The following is a 22239-nucleotide window of genomic DNA, read 5'->3' on the forward strand; positions in this document are numbered from 1 at the left end:
TTAAAATTTGTAAGGAGTCTTGGCAAGGATGATCAATCAACATGTCATTTTGCTTCTCTTCCACAGCAGTGCATGCAGCTGGTTGAATAATATACATCAACCTGAAATCTGCTAAAAGGAAAGTCTGGAACAGCATAGGTATTTGGTGTCCTGAAGATATATGCAGATGATTTTGGTTTTTATTTTTTGGGTTTGTTGTTTATTTTTTTAAGTAAAAGTATTTCCTCTCCATTATGCAACATAGTGGTACTGATTGGGGTTGTCTTTGTCTCTCTCCATATAGTCTCTGTCAATGAGAGATTCAATCCTCTTTTTCAAGTCTCCAGGCTACAAGAAAATATTAGGTTAGTAATCCGGTTTAAAATATATTTGCATTTATATTACATTTTAAAAAACAGAACTGCTAACAGCTACATAAGAAAATGCTCCGTCGTAAATTTCAAAATATAATTTCCTACTGATACTCTGGCTTATTTCTACTCACATACTCATTTTAATACCTTAATCTCTGGATTTGATTCAGACATATTTCACATTTTTTACTGTTATGGACCAGCTGAATGGAAAAATGAATTACATATTTTTACATAATCCTAGGATGGTTTGAAAACCAAAATCACTTACCTTTACGGGAAATTTCAGTTGATTATACAATTCAGAAACAAGGAGATTATGACCGAGAGTCTTTCTCATCTTCATTATTCGTACAATAGCAGCATCAATCTGATATTGCCTGTCTTGAAATACTCTTTCAGTTGTGCTGACCTGTTCCTCGACCTGAAGAACAATACAACACCACAAATCATTTCACCTTTTTTGCTATTTTTTTATCAATTATATTTCTATAGTTAACCTTTCCAATGAAAGGAAACTCATGTATACTTACTCATCTTTGAGACAGATGCTTTGAGACTGAGTGCTAAGAACTAAGTGATTCTGAAATGTACTGCTAAAAAGCAAGCTGAATTAAGGATAACGCAAAGAAAAAATAGCGTACACCTTATTTTAAATCTATTTGATAAATTAAACTAAATCTTAAAACTTACTTCAGAGTTTTGAGAGAACACGTAACAATTTGACAGCCCAAATACAGAAGTCTTCTGTACCAAACTACTCAACTCCAATTTAACTTTTGGGGATTTTAATATGCAAAGGCAAAAAGGAAACAACTCAGCCTTAATTAAAACATGTCACCTTGTGTCATGAATTGGGATTCAAGTACAACAAATACATCCACTGCAAAACCAGAGACAACCTGGTCTTTAACAACTCTCTTACCCGCTAAATAAAGAAAAGACGTGACACGGTGACATCTGATTCATGAGTTCAATGTAGTACCAACGCTTCAGCCATACCATAAAAACTTCTAAGATGGACTGAAATATCTACAAGATCCTATCAGTTTAATATATAAACAAATATTTGAATTTGCAAGCACAGGAAGGAACCTAAGTTGTTTCAATTTCAGTGAGTTTTTAAATCTTTATTGCCTCTGCGAGTCATCCTGACTACCAAAGAAATTAAGTAGCTGTTTCCTTTCTCCATATGCAAAAACTATGACAGGAAATGTAGAGATTCTGTCTCTCCATGTGGGACACACATGTGGATAAACAGTTAACATAAACTAAATGAATGCAAAAAATAAATACGTACTGTTTCTTTCATTTGGATTTGGTTGATCTTTATTCTAAACAATTTATGCTTGAAATCACCATTAAAGATGAACTTATCTCCATCTTCTACATCCTTGCCCTTTGGATTTTTAATCAATACTCGTGCTTTTCCACAAGCTAAAGATTGCAAGGTTCTTCTTAATTCACTGTCCTCTGTGAAGAAGTTCAAAGTATGGGAGAAAGCAAAATGAAACATTAACATCAAGAGTTTCATGTGATTAACCTAGAAATACAATTGAAAAGTTACTGTTGTTTTGTTAATGCCTTCTTCCAGCTTCATTCTAATTAGGTAACACTTTACAGCCTTCAAGCATGGTCTCACATCTCTCACTGGTACATGCTGAGAGCATGCACAGAATTGTACGTGTCAGGAAGACAGATGCAGGCTCACCTCAGTGAGCTTTCTATACAAAAGTAGTTACTGTGAAATCTTTTCTGAAACACAAGCCTGGTTTTATTGCTTTAGTTTTGTTTGGTAGTAACAGGACTTCAGAAGAAAAAAAAGAAATCAGTTGATGACAAGAAACTCAAGCCACTCATTTTAAGACTTCATCGCTATTTTTAACACACGGTAGAAAATATATAATAAAAAGAAAAGAAGTCTAAGTGGATAGGAAGATGTTTTGTGAGAAGACAGAGCTGACAGCTATTATAGTCACAAACTTCCCCCACAACAGGAAAGGAGTAGAAACAAGTGGGTGAGGAAAATTTTTTCTAGTCAGATTTAAAGCTAAAAGCATTTGGACAAGTAGATAAAATGAAGTCTAAAACATTCTAATAATTATGTTGCAAAGTCTTGTATCAAGATTTGGCATTAAAACAGTCTCTGCAGTCTCTAGAATACTTTTATTCACAATATAAAGTTATCACCAAATGCATCGGATCTCCTGCACAGAGTTTTAGTCTAAGAATTGAAAGAAAGGTTTTGCAATCTCGTGCTGAAGTGCAATGTAACTGAGTAAAAGATTAACACTATTATTGTTTCTAAAATACTTCAACTTTCACACAGAGTGACATTTTCCTTTTTTAAAACTTCCAGCTGTTCTATGATCACTAAAAAAAAAAAAAAAAAAAAAAAAAAAAAAAAGCTAAACTTTAAACCACATTGACCAAACAGGCATTTATGATGTTTCACATTTTTTTGGGTGTTTCAGCTTCAAAACACGCAGATTGATAAGTTGTGGTTTTGTCCAAATGAAGGATGCTGTTAAAAACACTCGGTATACTTTGGAGCTTTGCTTCTGCCCTGCGTGCTAAGTCACAGGTTACAGTATGCCAAAGGGAAGGAATCCGCAGTTACCTATCAATCACTGAAGTAAAAGGAAAAACTACAGCTCTGAGAGGCTTTCTTGATAATGAGAAAGGCAGATAAAAAGACGGAGTATATTTGGACAACACATCTCAAGTAAGCACGGTTATAAAAGATAAGGTAACCGTTCTTTCTCTGAGTGACAGTTTATGCATTGCCTAACTGCAGTAAGGTACCAGAGACAATCCCATCTCTTTAAAGAGACTGGCGATAATTTATTGTAACAGTGACTGGAAAACACAAGTTCCAACTATGGCCAGTTAATGCAGATGAAGACAGTGATATCCTAAAGGGACTAAAATCCATATGATATTGTGTTTGAGGTTGTTTTTTTTTTTCAGTAATGTCATAATTGCCCATGAGGTACTCTTCTGTTTAGCCTGAGGAAAATTCCTACAAGTGTGACTTTTTGACCCCCCAAAATCTATGTATTTTGTGTTACATGGGAATGGAATATAAAGATACAACAGACAATGTCTGAAATGCATGTAGAGACCAGTTGCCCAAACTGTTTCAATGCACAGGATTTTTGCTATCTAGACACCCGCTTACTTTAAGTGCAAGACATTTACAAAACCAACTTGTAATACTGTAAACACAGCAATATAGCTAATGCTGAAGCTGTTTAAATGAATAAGTGTCTGGACAAGAGAACCACAAAATATCTCATATTCACCTCTGTAAAATATATATGGTAGATAATTAATGTATGAAAGACGTATTAAAGAACTGGAACTCTGGACGTGGCTGTCCTATCCTGCTAAGTACAGCGCTGAACACAAATTCCTAAGTTTTATTTTGTGAAAATGCTTGCTTAAGTGATTGAAAGTTTTAAGTCATGCCATCTTACTGGTTTCTGCCATACTGACTTGTCGTTTAGTTATGTTAACTTCAGTATGACTCTTAAGTGAAACAAACAAATATTTATTTGGCTGGCCCTATCTTCTGCTGCAGTCAGCAAGGGAACTAGGGAGACATGGCCGATAGACCTGTGGGATCCCCGTGGAAGCACTGCTAAAGCTGCTTCAACAGGAGAAGAGTACCAAACTTGCCAAACATTTTTGTAACACTGGAAAATCCCAAATGCTTCACATCTCATTCCAGTACATTATTAATGATGCTTTTATAGCAAGACTTCCACAGGAATATAATAAATAAGGAGAATATAACTTATGATCACCTTTATGGTGTCCTCACCTTTATGGATCCCAAGTAAGAGCTTTTATTCCCTATGAAAGCTGCCCATTTCATTTCTATCTGTTGTTTTCTGTCTTTTAATTAGTTATTCACCCCTAAGAGGAACTTTCCTCTCAAGCCACGAAAATTTAGTTCATTCTACAGCTTGTGAGAAGCTCTTATAAAAAACTTTTTAAAAGCCAAGTGCACAATTTTGATTGTGCATATGCTTGCTGACTCTCTCAAACAATTTGAAAGGAAAATCATGCATCACATAAATAATGCTGGCTCTTCCCTAATGTACGCTTATCCATGGGCCTACTAATTCTGTTCTTCCCAGTACAGACCTGCTACCCTTTAGTAATCTGCAGAATTACCCCATGAACATAAAAAAAAATATAATAGCATTACTCTTGTCAAGCTTGCACCAAGGCTCACTTCAATTACAATTCAGACAGACTGCTGTAAAGCTTCCAGGCGAATACTATTCAGTTGGCGGTGGCCTAATTTACTCATCTGTTCTAAACCCTTTACCAACACTTCAACTTGCAATATTTTATTCTGCCCTATAGCACTGTCCTGGTTCTGGCTAGGATAGAGTTAATATTCACCTGAGCCAGGTGGAGAACTGGAGCTGGTAGCCCCTATGGCTGAGGCACCCAGCTGGGATAATTAACTAATTAGCTAACAGTTGGGGTTAATTTACCCAAATTAGACAAAGGGCTATTCCATCCCATCTGACATCATGCTCAGTATATAAGTGAAGAGGGTGCTGAAGGGAGCCTCCTGCTACTTGGAAGAAACCAGGTGTGGAGATTTTTTGTAAGCCATTATACTATATTTGTGTTCCATCACTGTTTTGTTTTCTTTTGTTATTGCTGTTAAATTTACTTTTTGTTCAATCTCAACCCACGTGTTTTTGCTGGTGGTTTTTTTTTTGTTTGTTTGTTTACCAGTTCTCCCTTCTGTCCCACTGGAGGGTGGGGGGAGTGAGAGAGAGACTGTGTAGTCTGATCCCGATTGGGGCTGAACTGCGACAAGCAGGTACGTGACCCTCTGAACTCTTCCACGGCAAACACCAATTATTCAAAGACTGGGTAACATCTTGTAACAGGGTCTCAACATAAACAAATGTTAATTAACTAAAAACTGCACAAGGCTTCCACTACCTCCCAGAAAGAGCTGGCACATGTGAACACCCAAGTAAAGGAAGTGGTGAGTGCCAATTCTTCAGAGTTGTGAGGTTCAGTATTCCTTTCAGGGTTTAGTTTAGAACGGAAGAACAGGCACCCTGGCTCAGGTCCATCTATCGCCCAGCATCCTGCCTCCAGCAGTGGTCACGAGCAGGTAAGCATAGGGCAGCATATAAGAGCAGAGCTAATACAGCTCCACACTTCCCTGCTCTTCCTCCTCTCCTCCTCCTACTGCTGTCTAAGTCTCCAGTCACTTAGGGCTCACAGACTTCCTAAGCCAGATGTGGTTTCTGTGTGTTGAGAAACCTTCAGTGCTTTGCTCTTCCTTGAATCTGTCCCCTTGAATTCTGTAAACTACCAGCTTTAAACAGCATGTTGCAAGTTTTCACCACTATGAGCTTTTTTTTTTGGTTTTTTTTTTGCCCTCTAGTGGGTTTTTTTGTTGTTTTTTTTTAAATTTATTTATTTAGTTTAGCCCTACCACATACAACTGTTCCTTTTAAAGAAGCTGTTCCATGTCTTCCATCTTTATTCCCATTCTCTGAACTCTTCTTGGATCCACTGTGTTAATTTTAGATGGTGGAGGGAGAAATCTGACAAACCCTACAGATTTTCTAAAACATTCAAATGTGCCAGCAGCTTCACTCCTTTTGAATTTAATTGGAGCCCACTAACTAACCAGGTTCCCCCTGTTTCAAAGGCTTTCCTGCTTCCTAGTAAATCTAGGCCCTTTTCCATACATCATTTATTCAAGCATACATTGCAATTCTGCCTGTCTAGCCCTGCACATGGTGTTTAGAACACTTAGAAACCGTTTCTATGGCAACCTTAATGCCCAAGTTTTGCCCTCTTGGATTTCTACCACATCCTGTTATTTGCACACAGGACCCAGGACCCCTGGTTCATCCAGGGTGGTCTCTGAGAGTCTGGCTGTCAGCACGTCTGCCTTTAAAGGTCAATTCACTAAGCAGTTGCATCACAAATTCAGCTACTTCTTCTAATAACTGAATTGCTGTTCTTTTTCAGGTAGCCAGGATACCAGCCTTCTGCAGAGCACTGCTGAGAGAAAGGATCATCCAAGTAGCAGGAGGCAGGAAGGACGCAGTGTGGGACCTATTTCTGACAGCATTTCTGGCCATAAGAGCTTCTTTAGAAGCTTTAGAAGTACGGAGACTGCTAGGTGGGAATGGAACCTCTCTAAAGCAGCTCCAAATGCCTTGTGTAGGTAGAGCCTGGGAAGAGAGAGATTTTATGTCATCCATCCTGGCCCCACGGGAACCCGTGGACCATGAACTGTCCTCGTTACCTGCATTCCTACACTATTTCCCCATAGGGGATTGAAACACAGACATGGCACTCAGTGCAATAACGTAACATAATATAGGTAGCTCCCAAATACCAATTCTAGCCAGCTGCCTTAAAAACAGTCTACTGAAATCCTTTCTATTGTGCTATAATGGAATGGATTTCCATGCAGCAGATTTTATCTGTTGCTGTCAAGCAGCCAGAACTCAAGCTCTGAGATACAGCGATACAAGATGAGAAAGCAGGATCTGGATCAGGCTTTCATGGACTTAATGTTTGTTTTGTAACCATTGCACTCTGACCTAACGAGCCTCTCCGGACTATCCCGATGCTTATCATTCACACTGGCATGAGTTTTCTTCAGCTCCCTTAATGGAGTGGATGACTAAGCAACTTGAAGAACTGACACTGAGAAACTGGAGCACCTGGGCTGTACTGCCTTCTGCAACACATCATTCTGAACCACTGAGATTCTTAATATCCTCATTTTACAGTATTTTAGTAAATATATTTACAATATTTTTAGTACTTTTATGGGTTCAAATATTCGTTCAGCAGTTGCTGTATTGGGTTGATCTTAAGATGCAACATGTAGAGGGCTACTGGGTATGACCTGCTGGTTGATGCCAAAGTTCCAGAGAGTGAAGAGATGATAGCATCATCATTTTTAATGTTAATGGCTGTAACTATTTCAAGGAAGTGTAAAAATTTTTTAGAAATCACCCAAGAGCATAAGAACACAGAAGGCAGATACTGCACATGGTTAAAAAGGAAACTGTACGTCTCCTCAGTTTTATTTATCCTTTCTGCCTTAGGGTATCCAGCCCAGAGGGAGTGAGCTACAAAGTCTACATCCTACAGGACACTGCTGCTCTTAGCAAATCAGACCTATTGTAAATAGGGCACTCCAGCAACAGTAATGGAAAACAGGTAGGCAAGCTCTCAGAACAGCCTCTCATGAATTACCGCAAAATGACAGCATTCTACAATAGATAATTTTCAAAATATAGTATTTGAAACTGTAGCAGAACAAAAATAATCTGTACACACAACGGTCTTTATCACCAGTTGAATTTTAAGAATGGGAATGATACATTTTGTAAATCAAATAGGTCGTTAGTAGTACCAATATTCTACACAGCTCTTACTATTAATTTTGTGAAGCTTCTATTTTATCTACACTAGGAAGGACCAGCAGAGTGTTTTCCTCATCTCTTTTGGTGTCTATATGCTATTGGCTCATCAAGTTTGTCCTAATGGTCATGGCAAATTTCTTATAATTAGGTCTTTACATACCAAGTCATAATGAATGAATAAATTTAAGAATCAAAAAGTATTCTTCCTACCTACACCAGTAGCCATTTTAATTTCTTCAAAACTGAATTCATCTCCTTCATTAAACATAAGCAACACTAATGTCTGAAAGAGCGATACTTGAAATTCTTTCTTTCCCTAAAAAAAGAAATATCCAATAATTAGAAGTAATATTCAAAGCATTTTCTATTGTATCCCCCAAATCTGACAAGCTGCAGAAGCTACACATTCTTTTTTTTCTTCTTTTTTTTTTTAGAAGAAGAGATGTGCATTTCTTCTTTTTTTTTTTTTTTAGAAGAAGAGATGTGCATTTTAGAATGCCTAGCACACAGAAGAATCTGCCTGAATGCAGTATCAAGGAAACAGGATATTTTTAAAACCTCTTTTTTTTTTTCTGCTCTAACAGTAGCAGTACAGCACACAGACAAGCTCATTAGAATGGCCTTGTATTTATTTCACATGATTTACTTTATTTTAATTACAGTATATGAAATTCTGTCTTTGCTGCCATCAATAGCGAATCTATTCATATTTCACCCAAGTTTCTTTTTATAGAGATGAGCAAACTGAAACAAAAGAAATCTTGATGTTGGATCAAATATGAAAGAAACAAAAGATAATTCTCCTTTGTTATGATACAGAATGACAGTATTATCAGTAGCACAATATTTGCACAAGCAGGCAATAAATTACATAGACTCTTCAGATGTAAACACTTCTGTCAATCTACAGCTACAAAGTTATCCATCTTAGTGTTACATAATGTCTACACCTCTAAGTTTCGTATTCACAATAAGTTAATAAAAGAATTCAGGATTTTTTTTTTTTGTCTTTACTGTGGCTCAGTTAAGCTGCATTATTAGCAAGGCAAGGTATTCCATGAGACAAAACAAAACCACATTAAGAAACAATGTGGTTATTTAAGACTTAAATAATTCAACAAGCATTTAAATTTTAACCACAGTCATTACATGACTAATACCCTTCAGTCTCTTTTTGTATCAGTGATGTGTACTAAAAGCATCATCAGTATTTCTATGATCAAAACAATTCCGTATTAAAAATAAAAAGATGCTGCATTCTTTTTCATTCATTAATTTCCTGCTTTATTACAACTTACTTTGAATAAGCAACAGTTAATATCAAAGAAAAACAAATGTTACCAAAAGGTATCACATTGTTGTCTTCCATTAGGTAGGCAGTATTTCAGTTTAATTATAAAAAGCCTACTTTCTATACAAAATTACAGCATTGAATTGTGCTTGTTCCTCCACAGAAATGTTACTACCTTTACAAAAAAAACGACAATACATGACTAGATTCCAAATAATTTACTTAAATTTTATCCCAAGAGGCTAAGCATTAAACAAGAAAACTTACTTCCTTAAATTCTGCCTTTAGGACGGCATGCCCTAAAGTGGTTTGCCACTGAAGCTTTCGACCACTGTGTTTTCCCAGGTAAAAGGTTTTAAATACCTCTTGAAGCTTTATCATCTGTAAAGCAAAGGAAGAAAAAAAAAAACCAAACATTGATTAGTGTTATACCAGTGCAGTAATATTCATGATTTCACACAACTAATTTATTTATTCTCCTCAACAATGTTTCATAATAAGTGTTTTTGTGTGAGAAACTAAATCCAAAGAGCAAAATTCTGCTCTTAAGTACACTGGCACTATTATGCACAAAAGAAAGTCTCAGTTTAAAAAAAAAAAAAAAGCTTTTAATTTCCTTTTTTTCCTTCTTTTTTGTTTGTTTGTTTTGAATAAAAGTAAAATAACCCCCCTGCAAAGGTTTTAAACCTCAAAAATAAATCTTAGTTTAGTCCTGGACTTTGAATCTGACCAAGAAGTCACTGGACAAAAACCACACATCTCACACCTGTACACTGACTATTACCATCTGCTCCCAAGTTCTTCCTTTAGCTTGTCCTATACAGATTCAAGTCTGATGCCAGTACTTTACATCCTCTTACTTCCAAGTAAGGGGGTTTTACCCTTCCATTTTCATGATGTGTTGATCAGGTTGGATCCTTCCAAAGTAGTCTGCTACTGACAAAAAGATGCTACAAGAACAAGAGTGCAAAAGCTTCCACGTCTTCTGAACGGAATGGGAACCTTGCTGCCACCTTTGGCCTCTGAAATGTTTCCCACATTTCAGAACAAGCAAGGTATTGCAGAAAACAGGATTCCAAATATTTCTACTTAAATTGCTACCGATAGGAGCTTTCCAAAAATTTCTCAAATTGGAAGCAATCTTTTTTTTTCAGGCAAATGTCATTTAAAGACAGGGGCTAGTTTTGCATGACATGTTGCAGGGAACAGAGGATCTTAGCAAAAAAAAAAAAAAAAAATAGGAATGTGCAGTAATGTAACTATTGGCTAGATCAAAATGCCCACCTAATGTAGTTAAAGATTGACTAAATTTAGGTCCAGTTATGTGCTTGACTGCAATGTTAAGTAGGACACTGATTCTATTTTAATACTTAATAATAATAATTATTATTATGGTAAAAAAACCCCAAACCTTATTAAGTGAAACAATTTTCCAGTCTTGCCTGGAAAAAAAAAAAGTGGATTTTATACATGACATATTATTTTTTGCAATTTTTGAATCTTTAAAATGAGATAAATCCCTTAAATATCTAGCAGAAAAGCATTAAATGAAGGGCATTAGTTCACCCAGTGATAGTGATTATGATTTCACTCTGTAAAGTGCATGTAAAAGGAGAATTCAAACACTAACCTCTGAATTTAAGTGGACTTCCACAGGCGTGTAAGTTGGCCAATACCCCATAGTTAATATATTTACTGTCAGGTCTATATTTCCTGGATCACTTTGGTTCTGCATATACTGAAGATAAAAGAGACAAGAAAGCATTGTTTGCATGCTAAATTAGAAAATATATATACTTAAATTAGAAACTTAAAGTTGGTAGAATGATGAAAAATTCCTACAGGCCACATCTTTGTTTCGACATGCTCTATTAAAAGATTTTTAACTTTATTACTATTTATTGCTCCCATCCCCAGTTTCAAAACATGGCAAGTGGTTGGAAGTAAAAAGAAAAGTACAACATATCTTGAGGTATCCTAGACCACTGTCTTTACAAGGTATTAAAAGTCAAAGGAACTTCAATGCAACATGAAAATAAAGCAAAAGAAAAGCTTTTGATCAGAAGCCAGGGCAAGAACTGTAAGATCCAAAGGATCCCCTGGGACTTCAACATGACTGTTAGACAACACGTTCTCTTATCACTTGAGCATAGCATCAGTCAAGCCAGGCTGCAAAGTCTGGGACAGAAAAGTCACTAGAGTATTTTATTACAGGAGAAGGTGTCCTGGGTCAGATCTCTACCCCCATATCCTGTCTTCTATAAACAGGTACCCAGGGAGAACTGCAACAACAGGGTGAGCATGTACAGTACTTCCTCCGGGCATTCTCTCAGTCACCAACAGGTTGGAAGCTTTGGGGCTGAGACATACACAGTTTCTGTGCACTTAGGGAAACTTCAAGGAGTTTCTCTGGTGTGGGTAATTCACAGAGAATTTATCAGAGCAGCAACAGTTTAAAGAACGAAGGGATATGGACTTTAATATGTTAGACAACTAAATTACTATGTGGTATTTGGACTGTAATTTACTTAAAAAGGAAACAAATAAAAACTATAAAATAAGACTATCTCTGAATAGATACACAATAAATAAATTCTGGTCTATAAACAGAACTATAAAACAGACTCTGTTACTATGACAGGACCTGCTCAAAAGCTGTTTCATTTTATTTTAGCTTAATTCAAGGTATAACACCTTTAAGTGCTTTCCCATCACTACTGAAAATTTAGCACACAAACACAAGCTAAATGTACCTGCTTAAACTGAACCATGACATCTTTTGACAGTTCCATGTCCTTGAACATGCCCTCCAGTTTGCTGGTAAAAGCAGCGCCACATTCTGTCACACAAATTAAAGCAAAGATCTCACGATTACAAAGAAGCACAGAACAAGCAATAAAGGTTTAACCTGACACAGTTGAGCCAGATTTGTCAGAGCCCAGAGCACCTACAACTAGGTACAGGTTTTAAGGATTTTGCTCCTCTGTAGGTACATTAAATGAACCGGCCACATATCTAAGAAGTCAGACCAATAGTTCTCACTGAGTGCAATGAAAGCTGTGATATGCTCAGCTACTACTTAAAAACTGAGAAAATAACCATGACAAAATATGGATTCCAATTTACATGCCAAAAAGTAATAAAAAGTTAACATATATGAAGATGCCTACCATGTTTAAGCTTTGACAACATGGACTTCTCAGCATCTACTGATGCACTTTTCCCAACCAGCAGTCTTTTGGCCAAGTCTTTCTTATAAAACGCCTCAAATACATCTTTACCTGTATGGAAATTGGAAAAAAAAAATAAAATACAACTGAAATAATGCATTCTATTTGCATCACTGCACTTCAGGTTTGTGACACAAGCCTTTTGCATTACAGGTTGCCCAGAGTGGTGGGTGCCCCATCCCTGGAAACATTCAAGGCCAGGTTGGATGGGGCTCTGAGCAACCTGATCTGGTTGGAGATGTCCCTGCTCCTTGCAGGGAGGTTGGACTAGATGACTCTTAAAGGTCCCTTCCAACTCTAACCATTCTATGATTTTTGTTGATCAGCAGAAGAATATTCGCTATGCAACAGCAAAGAAAAACATGTAGGCAACTTGTTCTTTTTGTATGTAGTTATTCTCTTAACATATTTTCCAAATTTTTTTTTTCTTCCCCTCTCTAGGAATGTGGGCTGCTTTGTATTTCCCATTAGGTCAGCTACAAATCACATTATTCTTCTGGACCCTAGAATAATTTATTCTCCCTCCAGTGCTCTGATTTCTTCAAATTAAAAAAAGAAAAAGGGTTCCTATGTGGTGTCCTTCAAGGGTCCATACTGGGATCAGTACTGTTTAACATCTTCATCAATGACCTAGACAATGGGATCAAGAGCAACCTCAGCAAGCTTGCAGAGGACACCAAGCTGAGCGGTGCGGTCAATATGCCTGAGGGATGGGATGCCATCCAGAGGGATCTGGACAAGCTCAAGAAGTGGGTCCATGTGAACCTCATGAGGTTCAATAAGACCAAGTGCAAGGTCCTGCACTTGGGCTGGGGCAGTCCCAGTATCAATACAGGCTGGGGGATGAAGGGATTGAGAGCAGCCCTGCCAAGAAAGACTTGTGGGTACTGGGGGATGAAAAGCTCAACATGAACCAGCAACGTGTGCTCACAGCCCAGAAGGTCTGGGCTGCATCAAAAAGAAGTATGGCCAACAGGTGGAGGTCTCTACTCCACTCTCAACAGACCCCACTTGGAGTACTGCGTCCAGCTCTGGAGCCCTCAGCATGGAAAGACATGGACCTGTTGGAGCGGGTCCAGAGGAGGGCCACAAAGACAATCAGAGGGCTGGAGTACCTCTGCTATGAGGACAGGCTGAGAGAGTTGGGGTTGTTCACCCTGGTGAAGAGGAAGTTCTGGGGAGACCTTATTGTGGCCTTTCAGTACTTAAAGGGAGCTTATCAGAAAGACGGGCAGAAACTTTTTAGCAGGGCCTGTAGCGATAGGACAAGGTTTTAAACTAAGAGAGGGTAGACTTAGACTAGACATAAGAAAAAAAAAATATGATGAGGGTGGTGAAGCACTGGAAAATGTTGCCCAGAGAAGCAGATGCCCCATCCCTGGAAACATTCAAGGCCAGGTTGCATGAGGCTCTGAGCAACCTGATCTGGTTGAGGGTGTCCCTGTTTACTGCAGGGGGGTTGGACTAGATGGCCTTTAAAGGTCTCTTCCAATCCAAACCATTCTACGATTCTCTGTATTAAAGAAATAATCTTTAAAAGCCTAAGGGGAAGAAAAATTGACAGAAGTCTTCTCACTTGATTTGCCAATAGCCTTTTGAAATAAAGAAGTCATACAGGCACCCACAAACTTTCACACCTTAAACCAGAGCTTCTGCAAATCTTTTCTACTGATAGTGCAAAGATATCAGCAAATTGTTTCACTTTTAAGAGGAAGAAATTCATTGTAACTCAAGGCACTATTTGCGCTGCCTAGAGTAGCCCCTGCTAATTCCTTGCAAACACCTTCTAATGTAGCAATTCTTCTGATACTCTTTCTTCTCCATCTTGGCCCCTGGTAAAATGCTGTTTTATGAAACAGCATCAAGATACTGTTAACAAGTCTGATGCCTAGAACCTAACTACTAATTATCATCTGCTTTTGGAAGTACGCAGTAGATATTTCAAAAGAAATTTGCACTTATAGTTCAGTATTACAAAAAAAAAAAAACATTAAGAGAAAAAGAGTTCGTCAAATTTCAGATTAACAGAAATTAATCTCTTAGGCTGACAAGTTGCCAGTGATACTGTTTTCATTCACTGTCACCATCCAAACCCTTTGCATCTGACAAAAATCATGATGCAAATGATAGTACTTTATGACTGGTTTCTTGTCTGCTTTCCCATTATATTGTACTTGTTTTAGATTTTATGAGGAAAGAACCCCACAGCTCTCAGAACAAACTAATACAGAACTGGGGAGTTCCTGCTTATTTCACCCCAGCCCAGCATACATGTCTCACTTCCCTCAAAAGAGTGACCACGCATCTCTGTTGAACTCAACCATGTATTTTTTCTGACATCTAATCTAGAAAAAAATAATAATAAAAAAAATCCTCCTAACACATTCAAAGGTTTTGCTCAGATAGGGACATACATTAGGGAAGTGCATTTCAAAGGCAGCAAAACACAGCAATAGCATTTTCACCCATCATTCTGAGCTCTCTTCTGTGTTCACTCTCAGCCACCGGGAGAAGAGACAAGTCATTAGTTGCTAGGTTTTCATGTACTTTGCACCTAGGACATACTGAGGTGGGCAGGGAAGAGAAAATCTGTACCAACCCTTAACCCTTAGGTCTCCACTCACAGACTGTAAAAGGTCTGTAACTTGCCAGTATCCATAGGACAAGTTTGTCCTCTCTAGTGTATTTATTATGCTCCTTCAGATGTAAGGAAACCTGAATTTAATACCAAGCCTACCAGAAACTCATGCTAAAAAAGATCTCTTACATTCAGTTCTGTTAGACGCAAGGAAAATGGTTTTAATCGCATGAACTGTGAACAGATATTTCTTACCATGAATGAATCTAAATATGATCATGATTTTGTCAAGGATTCTTTCCAGCTCTTCATCTGTAGCTTCTTTATTACCAGCTCTTAACTTGGAATCCACATATTTTGCTACAAATAAATAAAACAGTTTAACAGCTTAAAAAAAAAAATTCTAAAATCACCAACTTAAGCACCTCCCACTTGAAATATTAATATATATTAAAATACAGGATAAGTGCTAAATTTTCTATTTTCCCATCCCTATGTTCAGTAGAATGATAGAGCCCTACTGTACTACTGTTATAATGGAAAAACATCACAAAAAGGAACCATCCAAGGAAAAAAAAAAACACCACAGTAAAATAAATAAAAGTAATGCATTAAGAGTTCCCACATTTTGTGTTATATCCATAGCAAGCACATTACTTGTTGAAAGACAATGTTTTGGAAGCATACAATGCATATGAATGTGTTTTATCAGAAACAGAAACAAACAAAACAAAAGGACTATATTTTGTAGACCTTTACCATGTCCCTCATGCTCCTTGGTAGGAGCATATCAAAATTTAAACAGAAGCAATGCTTTCAAGTTAGTAGCTTCAGAATGCCAGAAAGATTAAGCCATGAGTTCAGCTAAGTATTTATTAAGCCACATTAGTATCCAGCCTTCTGCATAAGGAGGAAACCTTTGCAGGAGCTGAAACACCACAATGCACAAATGACAGCAGCTCGTATCATGGCTTTAACCTATAGCACTAGGTTGTGCAATTTGTCCTACATAAAGTTGGTTTTAGAAGAAAGCTACAAAATAAGTTGAATGAAGGCAAAAGGATGTACAGAGGAAAAGAAAAATAACTTTGAAGTGGGATCTCTCCTGCTGTAAAATGCCACAGCCTCAGTGGCTGCAGGCAAAACAGAGTCAGAACAGCTTTTGCCAGACCAGGGATAAATCCAGTACTTTTAAGATGTTTTCATTATTTCTCCTCTTAATGAGCACTAGTTCCCCCTTCAAGATAATGACATTTTCCCCCTCTATTAAAACTCCTTGTATCTGAAGGCTTTAAAATTGTTCTCCCAGCTTCAGCCTTCAAGGTAGATGGTCTGTAATGACTCCTTTCTGAGATATCTGTAACATTCAAAGAACTCCTCTACTACCACGATTAAAAATGTTTCTAATTTTTTGGCCACAGCTACTCTTCCCCCTGACCATTTATTCCACTCGTAGCATTAGCATTATTACGCTCTCTGAGCAGCTGTTAGCACCAGGCACACTGCAGGAAGCAGACCGCAGGGACAGCAGGAGTTGGCATGCTCCGTCAGGACGCTGCGTGCACGCCTAATAGCACAACCAAGCCTTTCGGACCCACAATGCTCTCAGGTTAAATTTTGCCTCATATTCCAAAACCAAGTCTCCTAAAGCAGAATGCGTACTGCATCACTATTGCACTAGCACACTCAGCAGCATTGTCTTATCATGCTTTCTATAGATTTTTGAAATATTTTACAGAAAAATATTTGTGTACCTATCAATTCTGCAGGCTTATTTGGTCTCTTGTTGATAAATGTTTCAAAGGACTCCTTCATCAAGTTTATAAATTTTTCATTTTTCTGAAAGCACACTTCTATGATATGGTCCACTTTATCCTTAAAATCTAGTAGTTCTTGCACCATATCCTTGTCCTTTTCAGGATTAACCACTATTGTTGTCCCAAAGTTCTGTAAAACAAACACTTTTGATAATAAAATACTTTAGAGTGCTACCTATCTCCCCCAACAGACACATTGACCCTTATAAACTTTATCATTAGAAAGAATAACTTTTTTACAGAACTACGTATGTGACTTCAAGTTTTCAAAAAATGAGATGCATTGAAATTTAAAATAAAAAACCGGACACAAACTAATGGATTTCAAACATTAGCGTTTGATTTAAAGATTATACACATTTAAGACAAAAGCTAAAAAAAAAAATACACAGCAGACATGACTGTATGATGTGCAAGTTTACAGTTAGATACAAAACTACATGATTCATGTAAAAGAAATTATATGGAAACTGCCTCAGAAACGTTAAGTGTAATCAGAAACTTTGCACTATTTTTCTAAAATCCACTGGTCAGCTCTATTGACAGAAAAGGTAGTGAAAATTCAACCACTGCTCATCACTCCAAGATTTCTCTTTCAGCAAGGGCTTCCAAGCAAAAAAACCCAAATCTATCTGACTTGCAATAAAACAAAACTTTTCCATTTGCAAGAAGCAGCCACTGACTTGACTTGACTTTTGTTTTGTTCCTCCATTTATTTTCTTAAAGTTAGAGATACAATACCATTTATCTAGTGAACCAAAATATCCTGCAAGGGAGGATTTGAATCTATCAGACAATTTACAATTGCTTAGTAACACTGATCAGCGCTCTAGACAGAATGACCAGTTTTCCAAGGTGAGAAAGAGGAACATCTGCACAGTAACAGCAGAACAGTATTCAGTCGGTGTGTTTTCGTCAACTAAAGTATATTAGTCACAACAACGGTCAAAGAGAGACAGGGAAACCCCTCCCAAATCTCAGAACTTCTGCTTCAGTATCTAATTATCCACTGTGATCTTTCATTGAGATCTTTCTCAAGTAACATTTCACAGTGAAGCAAGACAAACAGATTTAAATAGATTCAGTATGTGTATCACAGAAATGTTTGGGTCGGAAAGGACCTCTGAAGATCATCCAGTCCACCATATCTTACACTTAACAGAATTTCCCCTTCATTAACACAGCATCCAGACATTTCACAGTCTCTATTGGTTATGTTCAGAAATTGCAGGACATTTCTCCCATTCTGCAAATGGCAAATCAAGGTACAGAAAGGTAAGTGGCACACCTGAAATCGTTAAAAGATGACCACAGTAGAGCACAGACCTTCACCCCAGTAAGCTGGCATGCTCTCTGTGCTTTTTCTTACACTGGCTCACAAGATAACAGCTAAATTTTTGAAACTTCACTTTAATGCATTCTGTCATACAGAATGGTTGAAAGGAGAAGATTTACTGACACTATAGAAAACAGTTTCTAGCTTTTTGAGTCTGTAAAAAAATTTCTTAAAAATAAAGCCATAAAAGGTCTGATTCTGCAAGCCATAAGGTATGATAAGCAAACTTAACAACTTGCCACTGTGAAAGGAGAGGTTCTGGTCTTCCTTCCTTTATTTTCCTGCCTGTCCCAAACTCCTGCTTCTTCCCTTGGGCCAGCACCAGGACTTTTCTGAGAGCCTCTTCAGCTCACTAAATCTGGCATAAAACTGACCTTGCCCAGGTACTGTGTTAAAAATAGATCACAAAAGAGTCTATCCAGTGGCAGGCAGCACAAGGATTAAGTCAGGAACGTGATCTGGGAGCATGGAAGAAGAAAAATATTCCCTCTCAGGCACAGCAAGGTGTTCAATTGACCCAGCTGCCTATGGATCCTAGACTGCATTTGGGGACACTGGACGACACTCTGTGGAGCGAACTCCGCCTCAGTTCTGGGGACAGAGGGGAGACTATGTCCCACACGTGTGGGCTGGTCACTGGTGTGCCATGCAGAACTCAAGACATGAGCGTGCAGGAAAGGCACCTCTGAAATGAACTGATGTTATGCACTTAGTCCTGAAGGTTGACATACACACGGGCAACTCAGAAGAGAACTACCACATCGGGAATTAGCAACTCTGCAGAGAAATATCTTCTGTGAAGCTTCCCTGCTTTCATCTTGAAAGAGCACTAAAGCACAAGTACTCCAGGACAGTGTACTACCTGCATATTATGCCTAGCAAAACAAACCTGAAGCATCTAAATACAACTTGGATGATGGATTGTTTTCAAGAGGAGTATTCCATTCAAAATAACTTAAACATTCATCAGCATTGCTGCAGGCTGGTTACATGTAGCACTGCTAGCCTGCAGTAGAATAGCTACATTCCCATGTTCCACTGATTTTGCAGATATGTAAATAGTTGAGTGTATTTGTAGCAAATCCAGCATACTCTAAACACATGTGCATGTGGCCCTACTTAAAAGCAAAGCAAATCAAAATATCTTCTTGCATAACACTCAAAGTTATAAGGAAAGCAATTTCCAAGTAGAAATTTAAAATCAAAAGTTAGGTGTTGCTGTTTCTCATCATGTGACTGTTATTGGGGAGAAGCATTAACATCCCTCCCCAGATTTGCTTAAAACAGAATTTTGATGCGTACACCTACATGATACTATTCTCATTTTTGATATTAGAAATATATGATAAGAGCATAAATTTTGACATGAGTAAGAGATCTTTGAAATACCTTGATGTATTCACTCCAATGTTGCAAAAGGATCTGCTGCCCACCTTTTACCCGGCTGAACAGCTGGTATGTCTGGGTCAAATCTGATATTCTGTTTTCATCGAGCAGGTTGTCAAGCCCTAAAAAAATAAAATTTGAAGAAAAAGCAAATTGGAACACAGCTGAATAAATACATTTAGAAATATATTAGATAAATCTCTGTGAAATACACCAGAAGACAAGACTCTCCAGTGTGCTTAAGAAGTATGAACTTTTAAAGACTAAAATTCTGAAAGCAAGTGATATGTTCTAGGTTAACATGTCTCCTTGTTTAAACTGGCTGAAATTATTTGTGATATAATATTTTAAAACTATTTCAATTGAAGTACTTTCCCAACAAGGTGCTGGCTGTTAAGCCTTTTGCAGAACATTTATGAACAGTGCTTGATTTGAAAGGTACAGTTTTATCAAGAGATATAATAGAACCTCTAAAGAAAGTCAGAAAACAGTAAGCCAAGTAAACTGCCTCAAATTTAAAGTAAAGATAAATACTTCACAGTATTTTTTCTTGTGGAGTGTGGTGAGCCATCATTTTAGATCAAGAAAGTGCTATGTCTGTGCTTATACAGAAAGGGTAACACAAGACTACAAATTCCTTCCACGCAACTTTTGCCTTTATCAATTCACCCTACATGAGACTAGGCTTTGGACTAATGAAGGGAGAAATGAACCTCAAGGCAAAACATGAGGCATAACAACTACATACACATTTTTCCATTTAAAAACATAATTAATATAGTCCCAGTGTAATCAGAGATACATCGTCTGGTATTAAGTGACAGAGGCTTTAGTAATATGGGAGGGTAGCATAAAAGATTTACAGCATTTTTTTTTTAATCCATACAGCTTGATTTTACACAGGTTCACAATTCACACTGTCGGTGTAGCTGACACTGTACAATTGTCCTACTTCACAAAATATACTTCATTAATTCCAATTTTTAAATGGCATTAGATAACAAAGGATTTTCAATCACTACTGAATGATCCCATTTCTACTATATTCTTAATCTTAAAAATAATTTATCTGTATTATTATAACTTACACGTTCAGAAAGGCAATCAATGTTCAAGAATAATGTCAGGTAAACTTTTGCATGACATTTTGAGATTTCCTAAATTTTTAGATATGCCTAAACTTTTGAGATATCGGAAGAATATCAAAAAGTATATAAGACGACAGATGACAATTCTAGAATACATGCAGCTGGTGTTCTTTTGGCACTGAAGAGGGAATTAAGAAATGGCCATTCCATCACATCCAAGCATCACCTCCTATTAATTTAAAGACACGAATACACTAACTGCTTTGTTATAACCTGGATTATAAAGTTTAACTTTCCCTTTTCCTCTGACATATGAGCTGTGTGACTGAAATAATTATTTTGTCACATACTTGACAAATGAAAAAGACAGATAGACATATCTAGACATTTATATAGACATATATAAAAAAAGAAATGAAAGAGGTATGTATAACAACCTGAAAATATTAACAAACATGGACATGATGGAGCTCAAAGATACCAGACTACAAGGGACATCTGTTTTGCAGCAGTAAAGGAAATAAAGATTTAAGGACAATTTGCTAGAAGATCTAAAACCTAAACTATGGCTACTGCAAGAAAAGGAAAGGATCGTTTAAAGCGTTAAAAGGTCAGGGAATACTGACCAAAGCCAGAAATTCAGTGAAAAATGAGAGATTACAAGTTAAAAGGAAGAAAGAAATGGTGATTTGAAGATACTAATGTCTGAATAAGGACTTCCTAAGAAGACTGCAGCTCTTATCTGAAATTGCCAGTTGAAAGGTAAAGTACAGACAAAAGCATATGAAAGTTCATTGCCTTGGAATGTTGTCAGTTCCAGTAATTCATGATTCTTGACCTACACAATCACAAGAATATGTGAAGCTATTGCACTTGAGCTCTGCGATTATCACATGAAAGAAGCTGACAGTAAGTGCAGCTCTCATTCAGAAGTTTATATAATTATAGGAAATAAGCAGTTCCAAAGATTTAATTCCTAAGTCCACTGCTGCAAGTCAAAGCAGATTTAGGGGGTTTAGCAACCTTTACAGATATGGAATTATTTTTTAGATATTTGTTTCCACATACACAATTTACTTGTCACAGTGGGTTTAAGAGTCATAGAGTTGGCTTTCTGTATCTGTGGAAGTTTTTCCCATGGCTAATAAACATCCTTAAACAAAAGCTGTGGAGTTTATAGCTATTGCAGAGTATGAGAATCTGTTGCTTATTGGAGATTACATTCATTTTTTAAAAAATACCTTTTTGCAAAATAGCTGATAAGTGTTCTCCTAGTAGCTGTTTCTCCACACAAGCAATCAGTGGTTTCCTAAATAAGGCAAGAAAAGCATATTAGAAATATTAGAGTATAAGGGAATTGCCTCCTGTCACAGTGTATTTGTGAATAACTTACATTATAATACAAAAGAAAAAAAAATTAACAATTTTCTACTTAAAACAGAGGCTACAAATTAAGACAAAAATGTTACATGTGATACAAGTCAAGAAAAGAAACAATAAACCATGTATGTAACCAAAAAACAAATTTGGGTTTGAATACTAAACAGCAAGGTATTACACAGCAGAAGAGAGAAACTTAGATACCAAAAATCAATACAAAAACCTTTCTGGAAAAAAAAAAAATCAAATTGATATTTTCTTGGAAACAAACAAAACAAAAAAAAAAAAAAGACAAAAATCTCCAAGGGTTTGAACTCCAAAACAACACAATACATGATGAT

At 37.1% G+C, this 22239-nt stretch overlaps 1 protein-coding gene across 2 annotated transcripts in view; it reads right to left on the reverse strand.

Moving 5' to 3' along the window:
• Window positions 1-215: 215 nt before the first annotated feature.
• The window catches only part of CUL4A (cullin 4A), a 40166-nt gene continuing 18142 nt past the window's right edge, over window positions 216-22239 (reverse strand). For both annotated transcript variants that reach the window (XM_086770191.1, XM_086770200.1), the window contains 12 exons: window positions 21760-21827; window positions 19434-19552; window positions 16646-16838; window positions 15147-15251; window positions 12254-12364; window positions 11837-11922; window positions 10714-10821; window positions 9351-9464; window positions 8003-8108; window positions 1654-1826; window positions 625-777; window positions 216-327 (listed from right to left, as the gene is read on the reverse strand). In XM_086770191.1, the coding sequence (XP_086626317.1) occupies window positions 232-327; window positions 625-777; window positions 1654-1826; window positions 8003-8108; window positions 9351-9464; window positions 10714-10821; window positions 11837-11922; window positions 12254-12364; window positions 15147-15251; window positions 16646-16838; window positions 19434-19552; window positions 21760-21827 (1432 nt within the window). In that variant the 3' untranslated portion in view covers window positions 216-231. The remainder of the gene's footprint in view (window positions 328-624; window positions 778-1653; window positions 1827-8002; window positions 8109-9350; window positions 9465-10713; window positions 10822-11836; window positions 11923-12253; window positions 12365-15146; window positions 15252-16645; window positions 16839-19433; window positions 19553-21759; window positions 21828-22239) is intronic.

This window comes from Chlamydotis macqueenii, chromosome 1 (genome assembly GCF_036417535.1).
Source record: "Chlamydotis macqueenii isolate bChlMac1 chromosome 1, bChlMac1.mat, whole genome shotgun sequence".
NCBI classification, from domain to species: Eukaryota; Metazoa; Chordata; class Aves; order Otidiformes; family Otididae; genus Chlamydotis; species Chlamydotis macqueenii.